Source organism: Mixophyes fleayi, chromosome 4 (genome assembly GCF_038048845.1).
Source record: "Mixophyes fleayi isolate aMixFle1 chromosome 4, aMixFle1.hap1, whole genome shotgun sequence".
Taxonomy (NCBI): Eukaryota; Metazoa; Chordata; class Amphibia; order Anura; family Limnodynastidae; genus Mixophyes; species Mixophyes fleayi.
The window spans coordinates 211069487-211084901 of record NC_134405.1 but is presented as its reverse complement, the minus strand read 5'-3'; the positions used below and the strand labels follow the sequence as shown (position 1 = coordinate 211084901).

At 38.1% G+C, this 15415-nt stretch overlaps 2 protein-coding genes across 2 annotated transcripts in view; both read left to right on the top strand.

Moving 5' to 3' along the window:
• The window catches only part of SYCP3 (synaptonemal complex protein 3), a 746653-nt gene that overhangs the window by 635457 nt on the left and 95781 nt on the right, over positions 1 to 15415 (top strand). The gene's annotated exons all lie outside the window — the stretch shown is intronic.
• The window catches only part of GNPTAB (N-acetylglucosamine-1-phosphate transferase subunits alpha and beta), a 69054-nt gene that overhangs the window by 46977 nt on the left and 6662 nt on the right, over positions 1 to 15415 (top strand). The window contains exons 9-20 of the mRNA XM_075209267.1: positions 673 to 852; positions 3190 to 3360; positions 3739 to 3862; positions 4407 to 4601; positions 5798 to 6750; positions 7498 to 7697; positions 8452 to 8671; positions 10644 to 10757; positions 11870 to 11955; positions 12119 to 12217; positions 12495 to 12662; positions 13447 to 13537. Of these exons, the coding sequence (XP_075065368.1) occupies positions 673 to 852; positions 3190 to 3360; positions 3739 to 3862; positions 4407 to 4601; positions 5798 to 6750; positions 7498 to 7697; positions 8452 to 8671; positions 10644 to 10757; positions 11870 to 11955; positions 12119 to 12217; positions 12495 to 12662; positions 13447 to 13537 (2601 nt within the window). The remainder of the gene's footprint in view (positions 1 to 672; positions 853 to 3189; positions 3361 to 3738; positions 3863 to 4406; positions 4602 to 5797; positions 6751 to 7497; positions 7698 to 8451; positions 8672 to 10643; positions 10758 to 11869; positions 11956 to 12118; positions 12218 to 12494; positions 12663 to 13446; positions 13538 to 15415) is intronic.

Below are 15415 nucleotides of genomic sequence, written 5' to 3'. Positions count from 1 at the left end.
TCAGTATGTGACCCAGAAGTTGAATCTGGGTCACATACATGCCAGCATGCCAGGGTGAATTGCAGAGGTCTTCAAAAAGAAGGTTCAACACTGCAAACTTTGACTCTTTGCATAAACTTAATGTAATTGTCAATAGAAGCCTTTGACACTTATAAAATGCTTGTAATTTTACTTCAGTATAACATAGCAACAAAAAGGTCTAAAAATACTGAAGCAGCAAATATTGTGAAAACCAACACTGGTCATTCTCAAAACTTTTGCTCATGACTGTATGCTACATAAAGATGACAGGCTGCAGATAATATTTTCAGAGCAGCCTCTGTTATCATATAGGCCTCTCTCCAACTTAAATGAATGTGATGTGTGAGGTCTTTTTTTTTTCAGTACAAAGAAAAACCCAATAATTTCTGGTATATTTGGGCAGCACGGTGTCTGAATGGTTAGCACTTCTGCCTCACAGCGCTGGGATCATGAGTTCACACTGCTTAATGTCCTATACACTGCTTAATGTCCAGCAGTGAATATTTATTTTTTTTTCTCAATTTTTTGTAAGGTAGTACTGTATATGTATTTAAGAGCAATAACACCATTATATTGTTTTTAACACTGAACTTTAACTTCAGGTCTTTCCTGCCCTCTTTTGAAAATTACCATAACTTTTTGTTTTTAAAGCTAAAGCAGGATGAGGACATTTCAGCCAGTCGTTTTGAGGATAATGAGGAATTGCGCTATTCCCTGAGATCTATTGAGAAACATGCTCCATGGGTACGTCATGTTTTCATTGTAACAAATGGCCAGATACCGTCGTGGCTGAACCTGGATAATCCACGTGTCACCATTGTAACCCACCAAGTAAGGCTCTTATATATTTTTTTATTTTTATTTACGGCACCTCCTTTGTCCCCAGGTTGTGCGTGATCCTATGCTGGCATAGAAAATATTGTAAAAACGAATAAATACTATAACTTTCAAGCTGTTTTTGTTGTAATGAATTTTGTAAGAGGCTACCCTAATATAATCTGCTAAATGTTTGCAGTTTAACAAGCATGTGCTATAGTGGCAGAAGTGGGAACACAGTGATGCTAGAAAGTTTGTGAAATGTTTTAAATTTTCTTAATTTCTGTATAAATGTGAATTTAAATGTGTTCAAATCTCCAGCTAAGTCATAAAAATAGAGAACTCAATAACTCAAATAGCACACAAAGGGTATACTTTTTCATTAATTTATTGATCTAGAGCCTAGGTTCCCAAACTGTGTGCCGCGGCTCCCAGGGGTGCCGCGGATAGGAAGAGGAAAAAAACAAACAAACAAAAAAAACTTACCAATCCAGCGGAGCTTCTCACTGACTGTCGGGCGTGACGTCATCATGCCCGGCATTCAGTGACAAGCGGCAGGAGAGAGGATTCTGGGTCCCAGGCACCGCCGGATTGGTACGTTTTGTTTTTTCTCTCTTCCTGGTCATGGCGGGATGCAGATGGGGCACAGCGAGGATGCAGAGGGGGCACAGCGAGGATGCAGAGGGGGCGCAGCGAGGATGCAGAGGGGGCGCAGCGAGGATGCAGAGGGGGCGCAGCGAGGATGCAGAGGGGGCGCAGCGAGGATGCAGAGGGGGCACAGCGAGGATGCAGAGGGGGCACAGCGAGGATGCAGAGGGGGCACAGCGAGGATGCAGAGGAGGCACAGCGAGGATGCAGAGGGGGCACAGCGAGGATGTGGATGCAGAGGGGTCACAGAGTGTGTGGATGCAGAGGGGTCACAGAGTGTGTGGATGCAGAGGGGTCACAGAGTGTGTGGATGCAGAGGGGTCACAGAGTGTGTGGATGCAGAGGGGTCACAGAGTGTGTGGATGCAGAGGGGTCACAGAGTGTGTGGATGCAGGGGGGGCACAGTGTGTGTGGATGCAGGGGGGGCACAGTGTGTGTGGAGATGATGCAGGGCACAGAGTGAGTTAGCTGTAAATCATTGTTTGACAGAAATATAATTGAAAACAAAATATAAAAATATTATTTTCCCTCAAATTTATGTGTATTTTTGCATACAAATAAATAAGTATTTCTGTCCTGATCTAAATACGTATTGCGTTTTTTGACCCAGCTACTTATAAAATGGGACTGCTCGGTAATTATTTTGGAGGGGTGCCTTGAAAAAATTTGAAGACTCTAAGGGTGCCACGAACTGCAAAAGTTTGGGAACCACTGATCTAGAGGATCCAGCTTAACTTAACTCAATAATTGCCTTTCTTACTGTAGTGTAGTATTGTAAACTCTTGTCTCTGATCTCTGCATATATTATGAGTGTCTGTTTATGGTTTTGGCCCATGCACATTGTACAATTTCACATGTTCAATTTATCACTGAGCCACATAATCTAAACAGATCTGCTGTCCTATCCTCAAGTAACCTCAACAGACTGTGTTTACGGATTACCCAATACACTCTCTATTAGATTACTTCTGCCAAAGTGTTTTTAGAGATAAATTGCTCACTAGGTGGACCAGTCTGTGTAACTAGTCATTAAATAACTAGTTACATCTGGTAGCTCTATGCCTAAAAATCTGTATAAAGGAAGCTTGGTTTGAGTATAATTAAATCAACTATTCATTACCTTAAGCAATTAGATATTTTCATAGCTTTTGGTCTCACAAAAACAAATTTAACCCTTAGGGTACATAGATCGCCTTCCCCTACTGAGATGTAGGTAGATTTTACTTTGCTGTGACCAGAAACTGAGCACAGAGGGTGCTTTTAGCTAGGGATCATTGATCCCTTTTGGAATTGCATTAAGGGGCCTTATGTTATACAGAGAAAAGCCCTTTCTCCATATTTATAAAAGCTCCTTCCTTAATGGCTGTCACTAAGTATCGCCAGTGTAGTTTTCTCCAGGGCTTACTGGTGAAGGCTTTTCTATGTTTTGCATGGACAGTATCCTCCTATTGTTTTCGCCATCTCAGGATACCAAGAGTAGAGGAGGATACTTGAAGAAAAGCTTTATTTAAATAAAGCCTTTATATTGAAATGGTCTACTTCAATTAGTTTTTTATATATATATTTTAAATATTTTATTTGTTTTTTTTTTTTATTATTATTATTTATTTTAAAGAAAGTGGGACTGGAAGCTCAAGTCCAGGCTCCCAGTCGGCAAATGTTGTAATATTAATGTGTGTTTCTTTTTCTTTTCCTTCTTTCCAGGAAATCTTTTTGAACACTAGTCATTTACCTACCTTTAGTTCCCCTGCCATTGAAAGCCACATCCACCGAATACCAGGGCTTTCCCAGAAATTCATATACATGAATGATGATGTCATGTTTGGAACACATGTCTGGCCTGATGATTTCTATAGCCATTCAAAGGGACAAAAGGTAAAGAAAAACCACAGTAATGTGATTACTTGGTGCATCTATTCATAGGCGTGTGCAGCCGATGGCGCTTATATATCCATCTATGATATGATGTCAAAGTCACACCATTTCCTCAGTTCAACTTTACTCTGGAAGATGAAGCACTTCTACAACAGTGCTTCTTAAACCTATCCTCAGACGTCTCCAGCAGTGTGTATACAGCTGGATAATTTACTCTGTGTTAATATCAAACTGGGTGCTTGGGAAGGAGTTGCATAATACAAACACTGTTAGAGAGGTCTGGAGTGTTGGAGTGTTTTGGAAACCTATTATAGTTTCAAATACTGTAGATATGTAATACTTTTTCATTTTTTTTTTTATTATTTTTTTTGCAATAAGGTTTACTTGACGTGGCCTGTTCCTAATTGTGCAGAGGGATGTCCAGGTTCTTGGATTAAAGATGGCTATTGCGACAAAGCATGTAATAATTCTGCATGTGACTGGGATGGTGGTGATTGCCTAGGTAATATTCAAAACATCTTCAGGTTATTCACATTGTTTTGCATTGAATTCAGGGATAACTCCTTGATATTCTCTCTCCAAAATTATTAGATTTTCAAATGGTTCATCAATCTACATTTATACTTGAGCACATGCATGCCATTTACATGACTAACCTGTATTAAAGCAACAATATTTTTCTGTACTTTGATGCTGTTCTAGCAGACCGGTCGTATACTATGAGAACATATATATGAGTATTGATAAATAGTGTAGGAATTGCCAGAATGATAAGACGTCAGTGTGAGTTTGTCAGCTTAACATGTAATATGTGGATTTTCTGTTTTTAATAGTGCATATAGCTTTAATACAGAGTACATCTTGAATAGCATTAATAATGTCTTTGGACAGTGCAGATGATCTAATATGTCCTATCCTTGTTATATATATATATATATATATATATATATATATAATATATATATATATATATATTATAATATATTCTATTCCCTAGTTTTGTTTCTGCCACTACCTGATTTTTTTTTTAATTCTATTCTCTACAGGAAACACAGCTGGTCGATTTGCCCCAGCATTGGCAGCTGCAGGTCTTAATGTGCCAGGTTGGCATCCTGGAGTTGGAATAAGTGGTGTGTCTTATTGTAACCAGGGTTGTGCTAACTCATGGCTTGCAGATAAGTTCTGTGACCAGGCTTGCAATGTGCTCAACTGCGGATATGATGCAGGAGATTGCGGACAAGGTATGATGTTCAGAGGTGAAGTGTTTTACAATATGCGTAATTAAGCCCTGCCCCCCTCTGCTCAATGACTCTATTTTCAATCTCTCGCTGCCAGGATGATGTGATTCGCTGTGAATCGTGACATTAGGCCCCACACACTTCATTAGGGAAGTGGGCAGCATGTGGCAGTTTGCAATGTTCTCCCGGGAGTAGAAATTAGGAGTCTCCAGGGCATTCTGGGAGAGTAGGCAACTATGAGCTTTGTTGTAATATTACAAATGGAAATTGAAGTTATATTTATTATATTTTAACAACAGCAAGTTTGCATCCTCTTAAATGTGTGAACGTCAAAATTATATTTAAAGGAAAATTGTGTCTTTTGCTAATACAAAATACATAATGTAGCCTGAATTCGTAGTGTTTTACTCGGCTCCCTTAACAGAGAATTCAGAAAATATGATGTAAACAAAGGAAGTATTTTAACTTTAACTGCTTGATATATATGTTAATTTTCACCAGTTCATTCTAAAATGAAGATGACTGTAGTCTAGTCATACTGGCTGCCTAGTTTCATTTTTTTTTATTTTTTTTTAAACATTTTGAAATGAGCATGTGTATGACTGAATATTCAGTGGAGAAAGCTATTGCTTAGCTTGGCTTATATTACAATTTTTCACTTGTGTTGTTGCTTATCACACACATATCCGATCTCTTGAAATGTTACAATGTTATAGCGAGTTAAAAGGAAGCTACTATTGCTCATCAAAATACAAATTTCAAATGTTGTGTTAGAATCGTAAGTGCAAACAGTCATTTAATTAAAAAAGTGTCATATTTATATTTAGTGCTCTCATGCAAAGCATGTCCTATTTAGTGCTTGGAGAGGTTCTAGACGCGGTGGCAGCAGTGTGACCCTCTGCTTGTAACAAAACAAGTTTGTTTTTTTGTTTTTTTTTGTTTTTGTTTTTAAACCGATCCAGTGTAGCAAAGCAAATACATAGAAATAGTGTTCCTAGCACAGTTTAATAATAATTATTTTGCATAGCACAATATAAAATCTTAACTAGCTTAGTCATTTCTCTAGAACAGAAACATAAAAATGTACCCTATCAGTAGCCGCTACTGAGGAATGTGGATATAAACAAATTTATATATCTGAATAGAAACTTTATTGCTAATGTATAGAAATTGAACATGGCTATTTTCTATGTTTTCAGATCATTTTGGAGAAATGTATAAAATAAACTTGCTCCTAAACCAAACCCACTATGTTGTTCCAAAAGGGGAATGTTTGCCCTACTTTAGCTTTGCTAATATAGCTAAGAAAGCAGTGGAAGGAGTCTATGGTGATAATCCAATTATTCGTCACTCATCTATTGCTAACAAGTGGAAAACTGTCCACCTCATCCTGTATTCTGGAATCAATGCTACTGTGATCCATTTCAACCTCACCTTTCATGATCAGAAGGAAAAGGAGTTCAAAATGCAGATTTTCATAGACGTTGACACAACAGACGTCCAGAAACGCAACAATACCCCACCTGTGCAAGGACAGAGAGATGCAAGAGGTACAACGCCAACACCAGAAGCAGAAATCCTGTTTGAGGACATTCCTGAGGAAGACCGGTTCCCAAAGTTCAAGAAGCAGAGGCCAATTCAGAATGACAACTTAAGTATTCACATCCCATATGTGAATGTGTCCTCTCTACCTAAAAATGTACAGCAGGCTCTTGACAAACTTGACGTGCAACTGAGCAATGGTGACATCACTTGGAAGGGTTACAATCTGTCAAAAGTGGCTTTGCTTGAACCGTTCGGTGCCTTATTTTCAAATACAGAACAATACTTAAATGTAAAAAAGCAAGGGATCAGTAAAGTAGACCTACCCCGGAACAAGAATATGTCTGAAAAGAAATCTGCAAATAATTCAAAAGCATCAGAAGTTCAACAAGACAATGAGAAATTGGCTTCTAAAAGTGAATCTCAGCTTAATAAAATTGGTGGGTTGGGTTTCATGGCCTCCAATTTGCCTAAAGAGGAAAGTGACAAAGGCGCTATTGAAAGAAGTAGAGAAGACAGTGTTGTTCCAGGTAGAAAACTTCAATATCAGGCAAATTATGAAGGATTCTTACCATGGGAAAGAAAAAAGTATTTTAAAGACCTCTTAGATGTGAGTACCTCATTTGTCAGGTAATTTCTTCATTGAGAGACAAAGCTTTTAACAGATTGGTATATGTAAGTGTTTGTTTGATGTAGTACTTTCATATATAACCTACAGACATATTGGGGCATATTCAATTATCGGCGGAAATGCAGAGAATCTCGCGGTCCGCGCACAATTACCGTTATTACAGTAATCATGCGCGGAAAAAACGTTAATACGGTAATTTTCTCGCTGGATTTCAGCTCACAGCTCTCTGAGCCGCGAGCTGAAATCCAGCTATTACTGTATTAACAGTAATAGTTGTTCCGTGGCGCGGAAAACAAACATTTGAATATGCCCCTTTGTTTGCTATTTTCATAAGACTAGAACTCTTTATGGTTGACAAGTGCATTTATGACCTCTGCATGCACTTGCAAAATGAAAAAAAAAAAAATCCCAGCAGTGCATACTGCAGCTAAATATAGACTGAAAACAATGCCTAAATAGTGCTCATGTAAAACATTGCCTTATATAGGATTCCAGATTTTTCTTGTAATCTTAAAGGCCAGTGAAACTGCTGTGGAACTAGACCTTTTAATGAAGTAATATAAGTTCATGGAACAGCTGGCTGGATCAGTGTTGACATTTATACATACCGCACTGTCGTTGTCTGCACCTACTCCTGTTGAGTAAACTTAGTGCTGTTGGGATAAATTATTTGATTTTAGTTGTATGATCACACAAACCCCATCTATAAATCATGCTCTCTTGCAGGAAAGAGATGCGCTATTACGAGATCTCTCTTACATCACTGATGGCAAGCAAGTTGGCAGGAAACTTCAAGACACATTTGCCAACTCCCTCCGTTATGTGAATAAACTCCTTAATAGTAAATTTGGCTTCACATCTCGTAAAGTTCCTGCCCACATGCCTCACATGATTGACCGTATCGTTATGCAGGATCTGCAGGATTTGTAAGTATACATTGTCACCAGGTGGCTGGCACTGGAGGAGTTCCCAATGATAATTTAATGAAGTTGTAGCCAGTGTGCCAAGTATTGCAATGAACATGCACAATACATACACACATCTTACTTGCTTTAGGAGTGTGTAGGTAAATAGCCTGTAATCTTCTGCATTCAGTGTTGCCAACTATGACTATGAAAACATGTTATCTTATTTTATTGCAATAGTTCACAATATAACTATTATATGTTGTGACTGTGGAAATGTGAACACCTAAATGTAGTTATTTGCTAAAACAAAGGTAGTTCAGTCCCGTCCCGTCCCCCCCCCCCCCCCAAAAAAAAAACTAAAATGAATGTCCGGCAGATGGGCCCCTGACTAATTGTGCGTTGCAATTAGTTCTGCCACTGTCCCAGCTTGTGTACAGGCATCTATTAAAAAAAAGTCTATTAACACACCTGATGTATTTGTATTATCAGATGTGTATTAGATGAACTGTGTTTATCATTGGACATTTTGGCTGTATCGATTCTCATTTTTCTCCCTTTTCTAAACCTGACAATGCATGTATCATGTAATATATATAATATATAACCGCTTAATATCACTCTTCAACTTGTGAGCTGGATTTGCATGATGGCAATTCCAGTATTAGACACAAAACAGTCCTTTATAGGTATTCCTCATCTGCAGTAGTTTACTCTGAGAAACGTCTCCAGTTTAATGCTTCTGGTGTTGAGATTTTTTTTTTCACCTTTGCAGGTATCCAGCAGAATTTGACAAGACATCGGTCCATAAGGTGCGACACTCGGAAGATATGCAGTTTGCATTTTCCTTTTTCTACTATTTAATGAGTGCAATACAGCCACTAAACATCTCCCAGATTTTCCATGAAGTAGACACTGATGGGTCAGGAGTACTCTCTGACAGGGAAATCCGAACACTGGCTACCAGAATACACCAGTTACCTTTAAGTTTACAGGTGCTTTTTTTTATCTTTAACTTATACTTATGTTTACTATAACTAATCATGTATGTTTCCAATATAAAGGACAAGCTATTTTTTGGCGACCTATGTTGCTAGTAAAATATTTTCTGATTCTCAGTAGAACAATTAAATGATGAACATAATATAACATGCACCATTTTAAGCTAAAACTTTAAAAATTACTTTGCAAACATTATGGAGTTGGAAATTGCAGCATATATGGTTCCATATTGTTTGTTTTATTTCTGAGAGACCAACATATAGATGGAAAGTTTTGGCTATGAGTTAGAAGGCGAGACTGGAGCCATTTTTGCCATAATCCTGAGGCAAAACGGAGGGTGAGGGGGTGGTTGAGAGAGTAAGTCCCTAACAATTTCTCTGCATTCCCTGCTAGCTCCCATTGTTTGTGAGTGTATGTTGAAAGTATATGTTAAAAGGCAATTTTTTTTAATACAATATTGCCCTAGGCATATTGTGTCAAAATGTAAACGTCGCATCAAAGTCCACCCTCATACCACTTTAGAACCACCTTTTTCATTCAATAAAAGTTTAGTTTGTATAATAAACTATGCCCAATTGTAAAGCATTACTGAATTTGCTGGGGCTATATAAATTTATGTTGATGATGATACTGCATGGTTTAGCCTAATTTATTGCTTTTATTAATCATGAAAGTGAGGGGACAGTGTAAACTTCTTTTTTTTTTTTATTAGCATTAGGCAAAGTGTGCATAGAAATGCACTTGGGGAGGTACAAAATGTGTGTAGTGGAAATGCTGCCACCTAGTTCTGTAAAATCCATGCAGTTTGGCTGAAAGCTAGACACAGCGGTGTCATAGGGGGTTATGTGCTATGCCTCAGTCCTATTAAAAAAAAAAAAAAAAAAAAAAAAGAACAGCCTCAATTTCTTGTTTTACAAATCAGGACATAATGAACAATCATCTACTCTTTAGCAAGTCCTAAAATCTTATCTTGCGTGACAACAATCCCATAACAGCTTTTAAGTTTACATAATTTATTCAACAAAATATAAGCCAACATGAAAAATTGATGTGTACAAAATCTAAACACACCCTCACTGCTTCAATATCGGTAAAGAAGTTGGTTTTAGCTAAGTGCTGCTAACCAAGTGCACTTCATTATTAAACCATCAGAAATTGTATAACACCAGAACCATTGGCAGTACAGACTGGAGCATTCAATTTGTACCAATGAGATTATCCCACCTCTACGTACGCGTTTCATGTAATAAGACTTCATCAGGAGGAAGTCTTATTAGATGAAACACGTAGAGGTGGTTGTGGATCCATGTTTATTTTGAAACAGCTTTTTACATTATGTCCGCTATTGGAAAGTAGAGAAGACAACTGATTGTTTGATCAATGCTTGAATGACCTGTTCATCTGGTACGTGTAAATTCAGTCTTTAAAATAAAATCTTTTACCTTAGATAATGCACTATGGAAGCGCCCCCATTTATTTGATATTTAGTAATAAAATATATAGTTTATTTTTTTCAGCAGGTCTTTAGAGCAGACCGTATTTTCTTAATTGCTCTCCAGCACGCAGCCTCTCCTACACAGACTTCTGTATGGGATGCTCTACAGATTTTAGTTGTATAATTATTTGCAATTAAACACATGAGCTACACATGTGACATTTAGTTTGTAGCCTGTCCCAAAGGGATTTAAAGGTTACCTCTCATTTGTCTCCTAAAAGTAATCTTACACAGTCCCACAACTGGAAATCTCTAATGTAGCCCTAGTCCTTCAGAGACTAACTCAAGCCAAGACGCGTAAATGAAGATATTCTAATAACGAGACCAAGGATAGCTGTAGTGGAATGTATATTTGTTTCTTCTGAAACACATTATTGTAATGTCCTAATCATTGCATTAATGCCCCAGTTGTGTGTGAATTTTATGATGTCACTTTTATTAAATATCAATTCATGGTTTTGTCCTCGCAGGATCTGACTGGCTTGGAACATATGCTCATTAACTGCTCCAAATCACTCCAGTTAAACAGCAGTGATGGTTCTATTGCCTCAACAACACAGGAATCTTATTATGATCCAAATTTGGTAAATATATGTGTAGCATTTTTTACAGGTAATTTGTAATGTTTTATTAAGACAAATAGGGGAGATCTGTCAAAGGTTGGTTTTGACCATGTCGCGTATGTTATTTAGCAATTTACATGGCAATTTTCAATTCACTAAATTTACTGAAGGCAAATCGGAATGTAAATCTCTACTTTTTCAAAACTCACAAAAAAAATCGTCATACATCTTACAATCGCAGGAATCTATTATAGGAAAATTTGAAAATTCACAGTTGAAATATCTAAAAATAACATCTCTGGTTTCAGACTTTATAATTTGTATGAAAACCAGTGAGATTTTAATAGACAATACATTTCATTGCGTGTGGAATGCCTAGAGAAATGCATTGCCAATAAAAAATGAATGGGAATGTTCTTTGGTAAGTTGGTCAATAAATATATATAATTTTTTTAAGCAAAAAGATAAGATTTGCAAGTACAAAATAAAACCATAATAAAAAATACCAATATGGAACACCAAGTCTCTGTAAGACCCGGAAGTCGTTGCCTGTTTGGATATGCTCGGTCTTGTGGAACTACAAATTCCAGCATGCTTGATCAGCCAGGGGCTTCCAGGACTTGAGGATCTACAAGCAGCAGCATACACTGTTAGCCTGGGCACACTGGTACAGTTCCACAGTAGTCTTTACATGTTTTGCTGCTAGCCCTGTTTGAGCAGAGCTTGTGGTCAGTACCTGTTCAGCTAATCACCAGCGGCCGGCATTGCTCATGATTGGCTGATTTTTACCCATTCATTTCTATTGAATTTCAATGAGCTTTCTGGTCACACTGAAATACATTATTCCCATTCATTTTAATTGACAAACAGCGATTTTGCTCAGCAGAGTTAAATAAAACTAAATCACCTGAATTTAAAATAAATCTATTTTTAATATATTGGGGAGCTTGGGGGATGAAATATCATCGTTTTTATAGCAAATTTGTGAGATTTAACTTCTGGGGAAAACATTTGATCTCGCCCATAGTATTATTATGGTCCTCATGACAATATTTGCAATGTTTAAAATCATTAAAAACACAGTTCGCAGGTCTGTACTGCCAACTCCAATTGAAATGTTGTATGTTTTCCAGCCTCCTGTTACCAAACAACTAGCAATTAATTGTAAACCTGTAACTGATCTGATCCGTAAAGCATACAAGGATAAGAATAAATACAGGTAAGAGTTATCCTAGATGTGATGTGTTTTGATTCAATGCTAAATTAAGGGGTTGTAGACAAAGGTCACAATTAATGTGAATAAGAATTTTTATGGTAGCTGAGGCTCATATAATTTAGTCAAACTCAATGCATGAAGTACATTTTTCCTTTCTGTCGTCAAGATTTGAAATTATGGGAGAAGAGGACATTGCATTCAAAATGATTCGTACCAATGTGTCCCATGTTGTTGGCCAGTTAGATGATATCAGGAAAAACCCCAGGTAGGATCACTTATTTTACTCTGTTCGCTTATATATCTTTTCACATAGGTGCAGCCAGACTTTTGCTTACTGGCACAGAAGTTGAAATTTAACGTGCTGTATTTACACATTTCACTCGGCTTCTTTTGTTTATATTTTTCAGTGTGTTTTGTCATTTTTCCCTTTATTTGATATACATAAAGCCAGAGAACTGCAGTGCAGCTTTTCACCTGAAGTCCTTTTTTCCAGAAATAATGTATATGCAGTATAATCTAATGAGAAATTTTAACTCTTCCAGGAAATTTATCTGCCTGAATGATAACATTAATCATAATCACAAGGACGCACAAACTGTAAAAGCAGTCCTGCGAGACTTCTACGAGTCAATGTTTCCAATTCCTTCCCAGTTTGAATTGCCGAGAGAATATCGTAACCGGTTTCTACACATGCATGAGCTGCAGGAGTGGTAAACTGCATTTATTTCTCCAATGTGAATGAGTAGAAGGTGATTAAAGTAATGAATGAGGCTCTATCTCGCTAGTGTCTCCTAGACTAAAACGAATTCTGTTTTGTCTATGGGCTATATACCTATACACCTATCAGTTGATAGAGAATAAAAGACTGAAAGGCCAGCAAACTATTGTACCACACATGAAAAGCTTGGCGTCACTTAGGTACATATATACCACAGTATAAGGGCTCAAGCCATATAATCCATCGTAGTGACATTTTATGTATCACTGTACATTTAGGGGGTCATGATACAAATAAATAACATAACAAATGACCTTACAGTATAAGAGCTTCTCCTTGGACTGGTGGGTTTAAGTCCATATCCATTTGCTCATGGAGGACAAATGGTAGAAACAATAGAAAATGAGAATTTCATATTTCAAAGAAACTCCATTCTGCTAACTTGTTAGAGTGCCTTGACTCCTGTGATGTCACAAAAGAAAAGTTTTTTTATTTTTTTAAATGGTCCCACAATCTTTTCACTTTTTCCTGTAATGATCCACAATGCAAAATATTTCACATACAACATTAGCCACAAAAGACTGGCCATTGTTGATATTATGCAAGACATTCATTTGACTTTCTTTTCTTTCATTACTCTGTGTGTGTGTGTGTGTGTGTGTGTGTGTGTGTGTGTGTGTGTGTGTGTGTGTGTGTGTGTGTGTGTGTGTGTGTGTGTAATTGTGTGCATGTGGTGGCTGATCAACATTTATAATGAAATGCTATATTTTGTTCAGGAGGAGTTATAGAGACAAGTTGAAGTTTTGGACGCACTGTGTCTTGGGAACGTTGATTGTGTTTACAGTCATCTCTTTTTTTGCTGAACAGGTAAGTAACTGTGGCACAAAGTTATTATTTTAATTTCACCCATTCAGTGTTAGTGGAAACGCCCCTGCATATTTCCTGATTAGACTTACTGCAATTCGAGCTAATCCCAGTGCATATGCACATCATCAGCTCAGGCAATTGATGAGATTTGCAGCAAGAAATATATAGAATGTGACTAACATGACAGAGAAGTTACGTATGTGGTTGAAAAGATGTTCTGCCCCAAGAACTTTCTTTCACATTTTATCATTGCAAATTCTAAAATTAAATATACGTTATGACTTACTGCTATGTTTCTTTTTTGGAGGACTTAATATCACCTCACTAGCTACTTTTGCATAAAGTTGTGTATTTGCAGCAGAAATGCTTGGTCTTAAGCTGGGTACACACTACACGGTTTGAATCAGCCGACATACGACCGCTCGTTCAAAAGTTGGGTCAGTGTGTGTAGTGACACGATGGTCGAAAGTCTGCCCAAATGGACGATTGTCGCCTCATTTGATTGGTTGTACCATTTAATATTTTCGTCCCAATCTCGTTTCTGTTGTATAGTGTGTATAAACTTCCGACCGATCCACAACAGTGAGTACGAAATTACAGTCATTGCTCACGACAACATGGCTGTAAAAAGTCGCTAAAGGGACGTCCGCTCTTCCCTTTATAGTTCTAAACAAGGCTAGTGTGTATGCAGTCCATGGACCGAGCAATCGGACCATCGATCGCATGTAAAATCGCTCGGCATAAAAAGCTGGTCGAAATTTCTGTAGTGTGTACCCAGCTTTAGACAGCTAGTTTGTTATGTTTGTCCTATTTTTTTAACATTCATTGCAAATACAAATAACAGTAAAGAGTTCAGTTCTTTCAGTTTAAACAAGTACAGAAAGCCACTATGAACTAAGGTGATCTTAAAAAAAAATAAGAAAAGAGGATTTATGTACTTTACGTTAAATCCGTTTCTCTGATTACGTCTGGGGAACACTGCTTACCATGGGGTTGTGGAGGGGAGCACGGGAGTTGGCACCTAGCTAGTTAATGTTTAGCACTGCTGACAGACCCCTCCCCTCTACAATCCCCCCGCCTCTTCCTCAGTTAATTTACAAAGCCCCAAGGAGATAGGACAATCAACCAAGAGCATACAGAGGAAAGGCAGAAGGGAGGGATCGCAGTGTCCCCCAGACAGAATCGGAGAAACGGATTTAACGTAAGTACATAAATCCTCTCTTCTCTTTCATCCGGTCTGGAGGACACTGCTTACCATGGGGACGTTCTAAAGCAGCCCCCTAAGGATGGGACCGTTCTGGAAGCCCTGCTCGTAGAGCACTACGAGCGAAATTTGCATCCGCGGATGCGAATACATTAAATTGATAGAATTTGGTAAATGTGTGGACAGAAGACCAGGTGGCTGCCCTGCAACGCTGGTCAGCAGAAGCCCCATTTCTTGCTGTCCATGACGCCCCTACCGATCTGGTGGAATGGGCTGTAAGTCTCTCTGGCACAGGCGGGTTAGCACTCATGTAAGCCTGCTTAATAGTTGCCGTAATCCATCTTGCAATGGACTGTTTAGAGGCTGGCCAGCCTCTTTTATTAGAATCATAGAGAACAAACAGGGAATCAGTTCGTCTAATATGAGATGTTCTTTTGACATAAATTTGGAGAGCCCTTACCACATCTAACTTTTCCATAGACTGCAGATCAGACTGAGAAGTAGATGAAAAAACCGGAACTACAATTTCCTGGTTCAAATGGAAGGAGAACCCTACTTTTGGAACAAAAGAGGGGAGTGTTCTGAAAACCGCTCTGTCCTCGTGAAAAACCAGATATGGTTTCCGGCAAGACAGAGCTCCCAATTCCGACACCCTACGTGCCGATGCAATTGCC